The sequence below is a fragment of the Leptosomus discolor genome, chromosome 1 (genome assembly GCF_034619465.1).
Source record: "Leptosomus discolor isolate bLepDis1 chromosome 1, bLepDis1.hap2, whole genome shotgun sequence".
Taxonomy (NCBI): domain Eukaryota; kingdom Metazoa; phylum Chordata; class Aves; order Leptosomiformes; family Leptosomidae; genus Leptosomus; species Leptosomus discolor.
The window spans coordinates 30,416,302-30,427,784 of NC_141391.1; the positions used below are offsets into that span (position 1 = coordinate 30,416,302).

Consider the following 11,483-nt stretch of genomic DNA (forward strand, 5'->3'; position numbering starts at 1 on the left):
ACCATGACAGGCCTTCTGACGCAGACCTTCACAGAAGGCCTTTGTGGGATCACAGAACAGCCCGGGTTGGAAGGGACCTCAAAAGATCATCTGGTCCAGTCGTCTGTGGGAAAGGCAGCCTAGATGAGATTGTCGAGCACCCTGTCCAATTGCATCTTGAAAACCTCCAGCGACGGGGACTCCACCACATCCCTGGAGAGGCTGTTCCAGTGAATGATGGTTCTCACTGTAAAAAACGTCTTGTATCAAGTCAAGTATGAACATATTGACATTATTGACACAAAAATCCCATTTGAACTGAAAGCATCCACTCTTGTGTTCCTCAACAGTTATTACATTACACAACCTGTAAGCGGCTTAGGAGATCTAGTCCCATAATCACATTATTCTCAACCCAGAAAGCTCTAGAACAAGCAAAGAGGACCTCATTGTTGCCGCTGAACTTCTGACTTGTGTCAAGCTAAACTGCACTGCAGTGGCGGCAGAAGAAAGATGTCCCGTCATGGCACCACCAGTCTAGGAAGATCCAGTTCACTGAAACTTCTAAGGGCAAGAAACAGGCTGGTGGTTCCCATCCCCCCCCCCCCCCCCCATTTTTAAGTGCTGCAAATAAAGTAATAAATTCACATTTTAAAGGTAATGAAAAGCCAGATCTAATTAATCAGCCAAGAAAGCCCAAACAAGCTCCACTTACCTGTTTGTAACTTTGGAAAGATGGTGGTTTATCGGCAGCAAAAAATCAGACTCAAATAATGAATCCTTGAAGTTATCACTAACTTCTTTCCCTGTCTTGAAGGGAGGACAAAAGATTCTTAATTTATAAGGCCTCGTTAACTTACCTCTCCTGGTACCTGAGGTAATTTTGGCATCTTTACGAAGCACTGCACAGGGCTAACAGTCCTGAGGCTTTTAAAGCCACTTCCGCCAAGCCTTCCTCCTAAATATGTTTTGCACTTAACAGGCGTTAAGAAATCCTTTGTCCAATTTTGCTTAAAATTGTACTAAGTCTTCCATCTGAAGGACTGTTTATCACATTTTCATAGTTATAGCTCTAAAAATCAACTGACCCTTTGTTCATAAAGACCTTTATCATTCAATTCTCAGCACCAACGAGCAGCTTAATGCCTTTGGAGTGGGGGGACAGAGGAGTATTCTGCAAGAGACAGTAACACGTTGTTTCACGGACACTAGTGGTGGCTTCACAAAGACACTTTCTCATGTCTGGAGCCACACACCAATACAACTCGGGATGGTTCGTTACCATCAGTGTAACGAATCAGTGTACGTGTACCTTTTGAAAGTAGAAGCAATATTCAACCGTTGAGGTTTGCATTCCTCCTCCAGCCACTTCTCCAAACTGGTGGAATGACAGTTGTGTCAAGCTGTTATTTCTTCATGTATTATCATGTATTTAAAATCTACTCAGAGATTAGCACAGAACTCAAAAACGATTTTCTACAAGGAATTGCTGTAAAATATAAATTTTAGCCACAGGAAAAAAAAAAAAACAACAAAAACAACCCTTGAAAATGCTGGAATCTGGTCCACAAAACTAGTATTGAATCTGTGGTTCTTTTATTTAGGGTTGAAGAGGGTGGAGCTGTAAAAGGCAGGAAAGCAATTTTTTTTTCTGAATACTTGAAAAAAAAAAAAATTTGTTTGTTTGTAACTTCCCTCAATAGTTGCCGTTCCAAACAACCCAACAAAAAAAGGGCACCGGTGCTGACACACCCCTCTTCCACATTCAGAAGACGAAAAGGAAAAGCTTTTATTTCCCTTTCTGCACTTGGCTTCTCTTTGCCTGTGCCACCCCGGAGCTCCCTGAGGTCTGGCTTGCCAGGACGCTAAGGCCTGCTGGCCTCTGCAGCCTTTCCAAACTGTAGCACTCCACTTTTTCTTCACTGGAGACTGTCCTGGTGCTTATGAGGCGAAATCCATCTTTGAGTAAAGTGTCAAGCAGCAGGCCTAGCACATTAGTACCATTAATCAGCTTTCTGTTATCGGGCTTTATGGACACATACCTAAAATAAGAAAAAAGCAGTTACAACACACTTTAATTACTTCTTGAAGGATGGAATCAATCTTTTTTTAAAAAACAAACCAGGACCTCAGATGGTGCAGGTTAGCACAGCTGCACGGGTTTACAGCAACCAAGGTTCCAGACATGTTTTTCCTCCTCTGAGGACAATTTAACTCTTTCCCTCATTATAAGAACAGTAATTTTCAGATCACCCAGTTGCATGTTGGTTGCATTCTCTTTCACCCCCACACCAAAACTCCCTTTCTTAAGAAAGAGCTGTGATGATAACCTCCACCTCATTCCATTTAACGGAGGAGAGGTGAATGGCATGCTCCATACACTGCTGCCACATTGTTTCAGGTAAGATGGAAAGGGCAGTGCCGCCACATTCACCGCAACAGCATCACTTTTCATTACACGGGATCTCTCTTTACAAACGGTGACATTTATTGCAAAGTTACCTTGTACAGCAGGTCTTGTGGAAACAAGTATGAAAATCATTTTCACATTGCCTCAAATGATTTGACTTGATATAAAGTACAGTTTAAGAATCTACCCAGACATTTCGAGGAACAGAAGTCAGGTAAAAATACTACTACAAAATACATAAGCTGATAGGGGTGAAACTGTTCCACAGTTCACAGGGAAGTACACAACATTGATGGACAGCACAAAAAAGGCGAAAGAGTCTGTCACCATAAAGACTGAGTTGACAGAAATTCAGCAGCAACATCATCAAACTCAACTTGTTTCATTACTCAAGATAAGCTTTTCTATTGATCTGCAGAGGAAAATTTTTACCAAGTCTGAAGAAATAAAGGAAAGAATTACGAATATTTTCCCCACTATTTAAGTTGCCATAACCTACTCAACCAATTGTTAGTCCATTAAAATTAGTAATACATTATAAAGTTAAGGTTTTGCACATAAATATATGTTGCTTCGCAAATGCAAAGTGTTTTTTCTTTTACTTGCTTGGCTAAAGAAAGCTAAAAGAATTATTATTTTTTTTTAATAATAAAAGACTGCTGTGTTTATTCATATATTCAGAGAGAATAACCCTTTTGGAAATATTTCAATGAAATTTCCATAAAATCCCAGATGTCCTAACAGCCACAGAGGACAAATTAGCTTACATTTTCTTATACAGTAAGAACATGTCTCCATACAATAGAGACATCAAGCAAAAGCTTGTTTAAAAAATATAAGTTGTTATTACAATATGATACTGCTATCACAAAAATCACTGATATACAGTAATCTTAATAAAAACAGAACCTGGCTCTGAATTCACAGAAAACCCATGTATAGCATATAGTTAATAATCTACCCCTTCCCCCTCCTCCCAGTAAAAGGCTCTACAAAAGCTTTCCAGTCCCTGAATTGCTCTCTTAGTTCCACTGGTGTTTTTAACCCTGTTTAGCCATTCTCTTTTTCCTTTTTTCCATATAAAAGACTTTCGGCCCATGAGCTAGTGGAGATTTTAGGCCTTCCCAGTACTTCACTTCTTATTTATTTTGTTTCCTTTGCTTCATTTTACTCTATGTTTTTCAAGTCCTCTAGAAGGTCACTGATGCCATGAAATTGATTCTGTGATTCTACGATTCGATTCTATGATTCTATGAAATTCTAAAGCCTGGGAGAGCAAGTGAGGAGGAAAGGGCAGAGAGCGAGAAACACCCAACAGAACTCAGGAACAAACATCGAGAACAGTGTTTTAGAAAGCTGAAGAACAGGTAAATCAGTGTAACAGAAATTAAGCTGAGTATTTCGGAACTAGAAAAAGATAACATCGAACTAGCAGAAAGAAGGAAACATCTTTTCTCTCAGATAGCTGTCCGATAGTTTCTTTAACATGAGCTTTGCTAGCACATAGCGTGTACCTCATGAACCAGAAGTCACAAAGACATTTCCACAATGAGAAGTCACACTAGGGAGAGTACCTGGCCACAAACTGGTCACCAGCAGAGTAGTCAGTACCACACTGAAAAACCATGTCGTGATGAGAAGGTCTTTCCAAAGGAAGTGGAATGAGTGGTTTCTGAGAAGGAAAAGGGCTGCTCCAGCTCTGTCCTGACTGCAGCCCAGTAAACACCGTGATCTGTTCGGCTAGTGTCTCGACAGTGGTACTGCAGGAACCAAAGATGCGGAAAAAGGCCTGCATCTCTTGGAGAGAAAAACGCACTTCCAAGATCTCCAGCCTCGGCTTCAGCAAGTGTTCCTGGCTCAGGAGGTCAGCCAGAGGGTAGAGCCCATAGAATTCTGCTTCTCTCTGCAGCCTCTGATAGTCTGAGAAATCAGTAGGTAAGGAGACCTGGAGGGTCCTCAAGAAGTCCATGATGTAACTAAACAAAGTTCCATCTCTGTCCACAAAAAACTCTCCATTTGCCAGTTTAAATTCCCAGTCATCACCGTTCAACATCCGTGCCAGCCTGGACTCAGGGAACTGCTGCAAGGTAGAAGCTCGGGTTACAAATCTCACACCTCCCACGCTCAGAACGACCACCTCTCGATTACTCATCGCTCTCTCAGCCTCTCAAGAATTGTAACTCTCTGATCTATGCGTTTCTGACTTGATCTTTCCTAAACTGCAAAGTCTCTGTTGCTGCAAGAACCATTCAGTGCTTTTAGCAAGTGTTTGGAGTGAGGTGTGGAGCAGTGACAGGATTCCCAGGCAACAAAGATGTAAATATCATGTACAATAGTTTTGTTTGCACGGTTTGGTTGCTTGGAAACTTTGGTTCTTGGAATTTAATGTTTTATTTTTGAAATGAACAGCTTGCAAGGACTACTGGAAGACAGTGAATTGACTGTCACAACTTATTAAACCTTGAGAGAGGCCAATGAATGTCCCCGAAGCATGGCATGCATTACGTTTGTTTCCCGGAAATGTCAACTGAATGTTTCCATTCTATATATTGCTGCTCACAGGACCACTGCAAAAAGAGGTTAGATGTGCTCCAAGCAATATATTTCAGTATCGTACACTCTTACAGAAGGGCACTTCAGAGAACTCAAGCTTACAGTTCACTTTAAATCACTGTTATCCTACGGCCAAGTCAATACACTCAGAAAATTAAACTAATTCCTGAAACAAGGTACACAAAAGTACAGTAACAGTGGAAGAGCCTATATATGTTCCAACGCTAAAGCACTTCCAAACACCAACAACATCCATACTCCTGTCACGTTACGCACTGTTCCAAGGAATCACCCCATCATTTTTCCTGGCTTTTGGAATTACAATCTGGAAAGACAGAGAGGGACAGGAGAGAAACTGCTCTACCTGCCACCTCTGAGGGGCTAGAGCCCGAGCTGCCTTCCTGTGGCTGACCCGGGCGTGCCTTTCACCGCACTGAACTGTTTACATTAAGGCCACTTTTTAAGACAGTGTGGCTTCAGAGAAACACGGATCTAACAACACAGCTCAGTTACCCCAACAATTTGATGTTGGAAAAATAAACTGCAAAGTACGTACTATCTTGCAGCTTGTTCTTCTCTTATCAACCTCAACTGATTTCTCTTTACCCCTAGCATTTATCCTTGCCCTGCAGATACATTTTTGTATAGAACATGTGAGAGACAACCTATATCTACAGCAATCTGAATGCACAGGATAATTACAATATTTGGTTATGCAAAAATACATATCTCTATTTCAGTGAGAAGTAACATCCTCAGATAGAAACTGGTTCCAGAATGCGACTGATGCACTCTGTATTTTACTGTGGACAGGCAATCCTCAAGCCTCGCAGTACAGCGCTTTTCTCAACCACAGCTGTCCTTCCTCTTTTCAAACCACCTCCCAGTTAGAAAAAAAAAATAAAAAATAACTATGACCTTTTAGGAAGTCACACACTTTTTATCTTATTCTGCAGTTACATTAGCATTAAACTAAGTACACAGTTTGGCCCTATATTTTGATAAGAAAAATGATTTACAGCTAATAAGTTTCCCATAATCACCACTGAAAGAAGAATCCAGAAATAATGTGGTTTTCAAAGCTCCATCTTCCAGTTTATCAGCGCTCAAACTATGTGAACAGTGTGAATGTTTTGGTAACATTTTTAATCTTTGAATGTTTTCACTGGAGGTCTTAAAAAAACAATTAATTTTAAGAAGTTCTGTGTTTTCCTCACCAGATCTCTCTTAGTTCTTATACTTCAGCAGGGACTTCACAACAGTTTATACTTGCACACAAACTGTGCAACATTATCCAGTACAACCAATGTATAGTTTTTACACTTTTCTCTTAGAAGTGAAGCTCCATCTGTCATCTGTTCCCAGTAAAAGACTGCGTGATCTGCTATCTCCACTGTATCTGCCAGATAGGACAAGCTAATTGTAAAGAACTGAGATTTCCAGCACTGGAGATTGTCAACGACTGACTCCACGAAGGACATTCTGGTGAGACCAAGAATAAGCAAGCAAATAAGAGAATTCACTATAAATCTGCGCGAAAAGATTGAGGGAATCTTGAATTTAAGAGTGTTGTTTTCCTGAGGCAAGGAAAGTTTGTCCACATCAACTAGTTTTATTCCATTCCACTGGCTGGTATCAAAGCTCTTCATTGTAGGGCTGATGTCCACACTGGAACAAGGTAAAGGGGTTTCTTTGAGCACCTTGATTTTTTCCCTGAACTCCTGCATCTGTTGCAGAAATATAATGGGTTCAGACACCTCTTTGAAGGCCTCTGCAATGTTAAAAGCCATCCGTTGCTCTTGCAGAATTGTGTTCAGCTTATTGATTTCTGGATCGTAGGCCTGCATCACCGCAAGCTTCATGGTCTCAAAGTCAGAGAGAATCTCATTTCGTTTCTGCTCCAGCGTGTGCTGCAGCTTCTCAAAGAACTCCTTCACTTTGTCAGAATCTTTGGTCAGCATCTGCAGAGCTTTCCTCTTACTGGTTTCTAAGGTATCCAGCCGTGAGAGGGCATCTCCACAACGCCAAGTTTCAAAGCCCTGAAACAGGGTTTCAAAAGCCCGCTTCTCCTGGGAATAAGCTTCTTCAATAGAACAGAAAACGTGCTTTGTATGGTCACCGCGGGTGGCACAAACCCCACAGATCAGCTGCATGTCTGTCCGGCAAAAGATGTTAAGGGGTTGCCCGCTGTGCACTTTACACACAGGCATTTTTGGAGTTACTTTGATTTTGTTATACTTCTCCACGATACCTTTCAGGGAATAGTTGACCTGCAAGCTGTTGACTCCAGTAACAGGAGCTTCCTTCCTGCACGTGGGGCACTTGAAAGGGGACGGCCTCCAAAGCACATTCCGCACGTTTCCCTCAAGAATTCCTTCCAGACACTTTCTGCAGAAATTGTGTGAACAGGGCAGAACACGAGGATCATCAAACAGGCTACAGCAAATGGGACAAGTGAGATCTTCCTCTAGGAGCTCCATCGTGTCCTAGGAAAGAGAGAAACATGGTAACAGAACTTATAAAATGTATTTCTCCTCCCGGGAAACCATGCAAAAACCGATCTCCACCTGAGACACAGGTCAGCGAGGAAAAGTATCCTTTAAGACAGAGCCTCAGCTGGGTTTTTGCAGCCGATCCAGTTAGCTGGGGTATCTGGCCATCAGATGGCAGGCACAAGAACGGCTCAGTGTTCGGGCAGATCCATTTTTGGACTCTCAACTAGGAATGCTGGAAAAGAAGGCTTGCCAAAGCCAGCAAGGACTCTGAATGAAAATAACTCACTCCCTCATAATAACAGTTCAAGACTTACATCTTTCCTCACCGATGCAATATGCAGAAACTGGATTTTCGCAAAAGATACTCAACCAATACGCCCTGCTAAGATTTGATTACTCTCTACTTGCTCAACTCATCCAAAGCTTACAGTTTCAAACCCCATGCACCACTACTCTAAAAAGGCAATATTAAAGCTGACAGAAAAAGCCTGGCTTCAGAATTTCTTCAGCTACAGAATATGTGATGTGGCTCTTTGCTCTACCTGCAAAGCCAAAGGTGTCACCACTCACTTAAAAAGTTAAGCTTTTCCCTTGCTCCTGCAATATTTTTAAATAACCAAGATGTTATTGTTGAGCGATTCGGCACAAAGTGAAAACACTTCAAAGAACAGCTGCCCATAATCCTTCATAATTCATCATGAAACAAAACTGTTAACCATTTTTCCTCATCTGCGATCTCTATTTTCAGTTCCATTCTCATAACATTCATGCCTCAGCAATTTCTGTGGACAGGATCTACAGGAAGAGGATTTATCAAGTAATCCTTTCAACTGGAAAGTCTCAGTGAAGGAACTCAGTGCACCACCCTCCCAGTGCCTCTAACCAAATTCAAGTTCTCAGATGCAGACACCTTGTAACTTACAGCATGCTCTAAGAAAACAAATAGCTAATAAAGACCAAAATGGGTGTCAGTTTGTATTAGCCAACACTCTCAAACACTTAGTTTTGAGCTATAATTAGAAAGATGCTTCCCTTGTATAAATTCCTTCCATATTGTACTATATATATTCATACACATATGTAATAAATTTTCTTTTATAAATTAAAGGATGCATCACAAAAAAGACCATCAAAGCACTGCTGTGACAGTGAGGCACACGAATGAGCTCTTTTCATTAGTTTTGACATTATTACTAAGGTTTCTGTTCCCTCAAAGAAATACAAAGTGGAAAACGTGGGAGCCAAGAAGAGAAGCTGCAAGGGAAGATCCGTGCTGCACAGGACAAGAGGAGCAGTAGAATCAATACCAGTGACCCAAGGAAAGCAAAGATCGCTACAGGGAAGAAAGGCGAGGGCAATTCTGAGTTTCTTTCACAAGAGGACCGATACAGTCCCAGCGAGACTTTTTCACAGTAAAGGCCATTGTTGAGAGGCGTAAGCAAACCTCCCATGCTTTTCCAGGGACGAGGAGGAGGAGGGGTATTTTCTGTGCTAGTTGAATAAGGAGAGTTTGAAAAAGTTGACAGCTTTTCTACTCAGCGTCAGGACTAAGGTCATCAGGCAGAAGAAGCCACCATTACAGCTAGGGACAAAGCCCCAAAGAAAAGGTCTAACGACTCCATTTACCACCTAAAGTTTCCTACAAGACCACAGATCCCATTCAGAAACTTCATTTTCTGTGAGAAGAAAGTGATTTTGAATCACCCTTCAATGCCAGAACAAGCAATGTTTCTCTTCCATCCTCTTCCTACTGCTAAAATGAATGCCGTGACGCGCAGAGGGTGATTTTGCCCCTATACTCTTGAGTTTTCCTCTTCATGAATAGCTCTCTCTTTCCAACTTGTACTCACAGCTTTTAGCTACAACAGCAGCACAAAGATCAGTTTTGCACATGTGTTAAGAAGATAATAACTACAAAAGACAGTTCTCCATCTTTTAGTAAATGGAAATTCATAGTGCAGAAAACATTTGCTTGGTCCATCTCCTTCACCAGGGAGGATTTTAGTCCTCAGTTAGGTAGCTGGAAAAGCAGCTTTGCACGCCTGACAGTGAGGACTGCAAGCCACTGCAGAAAATGCTTACTACAACACGTTCCATCAAAATTGCAGGACAAACACTGAAGACTTTCATGCTCCTAAAAATACAAAAAACATACACAAAAAGGTTTCATGATCCAAATAAAACTGTCCTGTTGCATTCCAACCCCACTTATCCAATTAAATAATTATGCTTTATAAATATAACTGAATTTCAAAACCATTACATGACATCATTAAAAACCTCGGATGTTAAAAAAGTAAATGGGCAAGTCTATGAGCTTTTTTTTCCCCTCTTACACCAGTAACACCAAACCAAAAACACTGAAAACTTGTATAAGCGGTTGAGACAGCTGAACTACTGTCTTCTTTAGGACATTAATTTCAGAGAGTAAGTTGTCTGTGGGTCGAAACATCCCTTTGTACTAGCAATTTGGTATTTGTGTGAGGAACTACAGCAACGCTTCAACTTCTCCATTGGGAATTTCTCTGTGTAACTTCTCTGTGTAATTTCTCTCAGGTTTGGATGGCCCTGGAATTCTCCACTTGTAGCACACAGACCAAAAGGCACAGCAGTTTCTTCTTTCACCTGAGGAACATCAAATCTCTGGGTACAAACCCAGCAGATGTCACCCATCAGAAAGAGCAACTTGCACAGTTTTATCATTAGGAAGAAGAATGGCAAAACAAATTAAACCATAAACACAAAAACAACCACAGTAGCTTTTTCCCACACTCCAGGGAGAAATTCATTTAGTATGCCTCTCAGCACAGAAGTTGGGTTTATCAGCCAGCAGCAGGCTGAAAGCAAAACCAAAATTTCACCAAGCATCAAACAAAATGATAGCTCTTGAATTACAAATTTCCTGCAATGGCATGTAAGTATTCTAAATAAAACTTGACTGAGTCAGGCTGCATTTCCACAAGCAGCAGAGCTAGTCAGGAGAGGTCTCATCTCACTTCCTTCACAAGGACCCTGGTCCTTGTCAGGACCTCCTATAAGCAATTTCACCAGCCTTCTGTCAGACTGGTGTGTGGCATCAGCCCAAAAAAAAGGTCCGGCGCAGATAAGGCAGGAGAAAGGGAGATGGGAGCTCCTCCTTCCAGCAGAAACGATCTTAACTCTGCTCACCCCATCGAGAGGAAGCGCAGCCTAATGGAGGATCAGCGCAGACATATTAACATGGACCGACTGACCTCCAGGTGCAGTAGGTACCCAGGCGGGCAAAAAGAGGAAAGTGGCCATGCTTTAAACCTGTTATTTCATGGCCAAAGTTTTTTCCAGGAGTACCAGATAGTTCCAACACGTTCAGCCTCCAGGGAGCTAGAAAGGCCTGGAGAAATAAGCAAGTCTGGCTCAGCATATGACATGAATACCGTTTCATTGACACGGCTAGCGGATCTGCCGAGCGCTGGACACGGGGGCAGCGCCAACGCACGCCCCTGTGCTCGCCTCCTTGTCCCTCTGCCCAAAGCAGGAGATCCCCCAGTGCTTCTGGTTACAACCCCGCTCCTGCCAGGGGGGATCCCCGACACCCACCTAAACGACGGCACTCCAGCCTGCCCGGCCCTGGCCCCCAGCCGCCGGCCATGGCCTCCTCGGAGGTCACGGGCGCTCCGTCGAGCCCCGCCGCTCGGGGGAGGGCGGCCCTCGGAGTCAGCCCGCGCCCCGCAGACAACAAACCGGCAGCGGGGCTTATGCGGGAGGCGGGCTGCGAGCGAACCACCGGCAGCGGCCGCAGCGTTCTCCCGGCGGCCGGGAGCCGCCCGCCGCCTCACAATGCCGCGGCCTTGACTCGCTCAGCCGGGCCTGCCCCCTCCTGCCGCCACCGCCGCCGCCCCCGGCGCCCGGCCCGCGCCGCCGCCGGCCCCCGCTACTCACCGCCCCGGGCCGGGGATCGCGGGAAGGCCGGGGGCAGGCGGAGGAAGCGGGCTGCCTCGGCCACCCTCACCGCCCGGCCCCAGCCGCCGCCCCCGCTGCGGGCCCGAGGCTGACGGCCACCGCTCCCG

General features: G+C 43.6%; 2 protein-coding genes across 3 annotated transcripts; both read right to left on the minus strand.

Annotated features, from left to right (window-relative positions):
• Positions 1–1,758: 1,758 nt before the first annotated feature.
• On the minus strand, positions 1,759–4,613 carry KCNRG (potassium channel regulator). Its single transcript, XM_009961102.2, has 2 exons — positions 3,964–4,613; positions 1,759–2,021 (listed from the first exon to the last, which is right to left on the minus strand). The coding sequence occupies exons 1-2, from the start codon at positions 4,539–4,541 to the stop codon at positions 1,769–1,771; spliced, it is 831 nt and encodes a 276-aa protein (XP_009959404.1). The 5' UTR covers positions 4,542–4,613; the 3' UTR covers positions 1,759–1,768.
• Positions 4,614–6,195: 1,582 nt separating this feature from the next.
• On the minus strand, positions 6,196–7,433 carry TRIM13 (tripartite motif containing 13). 2 transcript variants are annotated; one of them, XM_086481933.1, is made up of 2 exons: positions 6,422–7,428; positions 6,196–6,358 (listed from the first exon to the last, which is right to left on the minus strand). In XM_086481933.1, the coding sequence occupies exons 1-2, from the start codon at positions 7,420–7,422 to the stop codon at positions 6,196–6,198; spliced, it is 1,164 nt and encodes a 387-aa protein (XP_086338059.1). In that variant the 5' UTR covers positions 7,423–7,428. The 2 variants fall into 2 exon arrangements, with proteins under 2 accessions (XP_086338059.1, XP_009959403.1); XM_009961101.2 differs by having other exon boundaries at positions 6,196–7,433.
• Between the last annotated feature and the right edge of the window lie 4,050 nt (positions 7,434–11,483).

Coding starts and splice junctions, on each gene's coding strand:
- KCNRG (XM_009961102.2), bottom strand. CDS start 4,541: ATGAGTAATCGAGAGGTGGTCGTTCTGAGCGTGGGAGGTGTGAGATTT. Junction 2,022..3,963: donor GGTGACCAGTTTGTGGCCAG/GTACTCTCCCTA, acceptor TTCTTATTTTAG/GTATGTGTCCATAAAGCCCG.
- TRIM13 (XM_009961101.2), bottom strand. CDS start 7,422: ATGGAGCTCCTAGAGGAAGATCTCACTTGTCCCATTTGCTGTAGCCTG.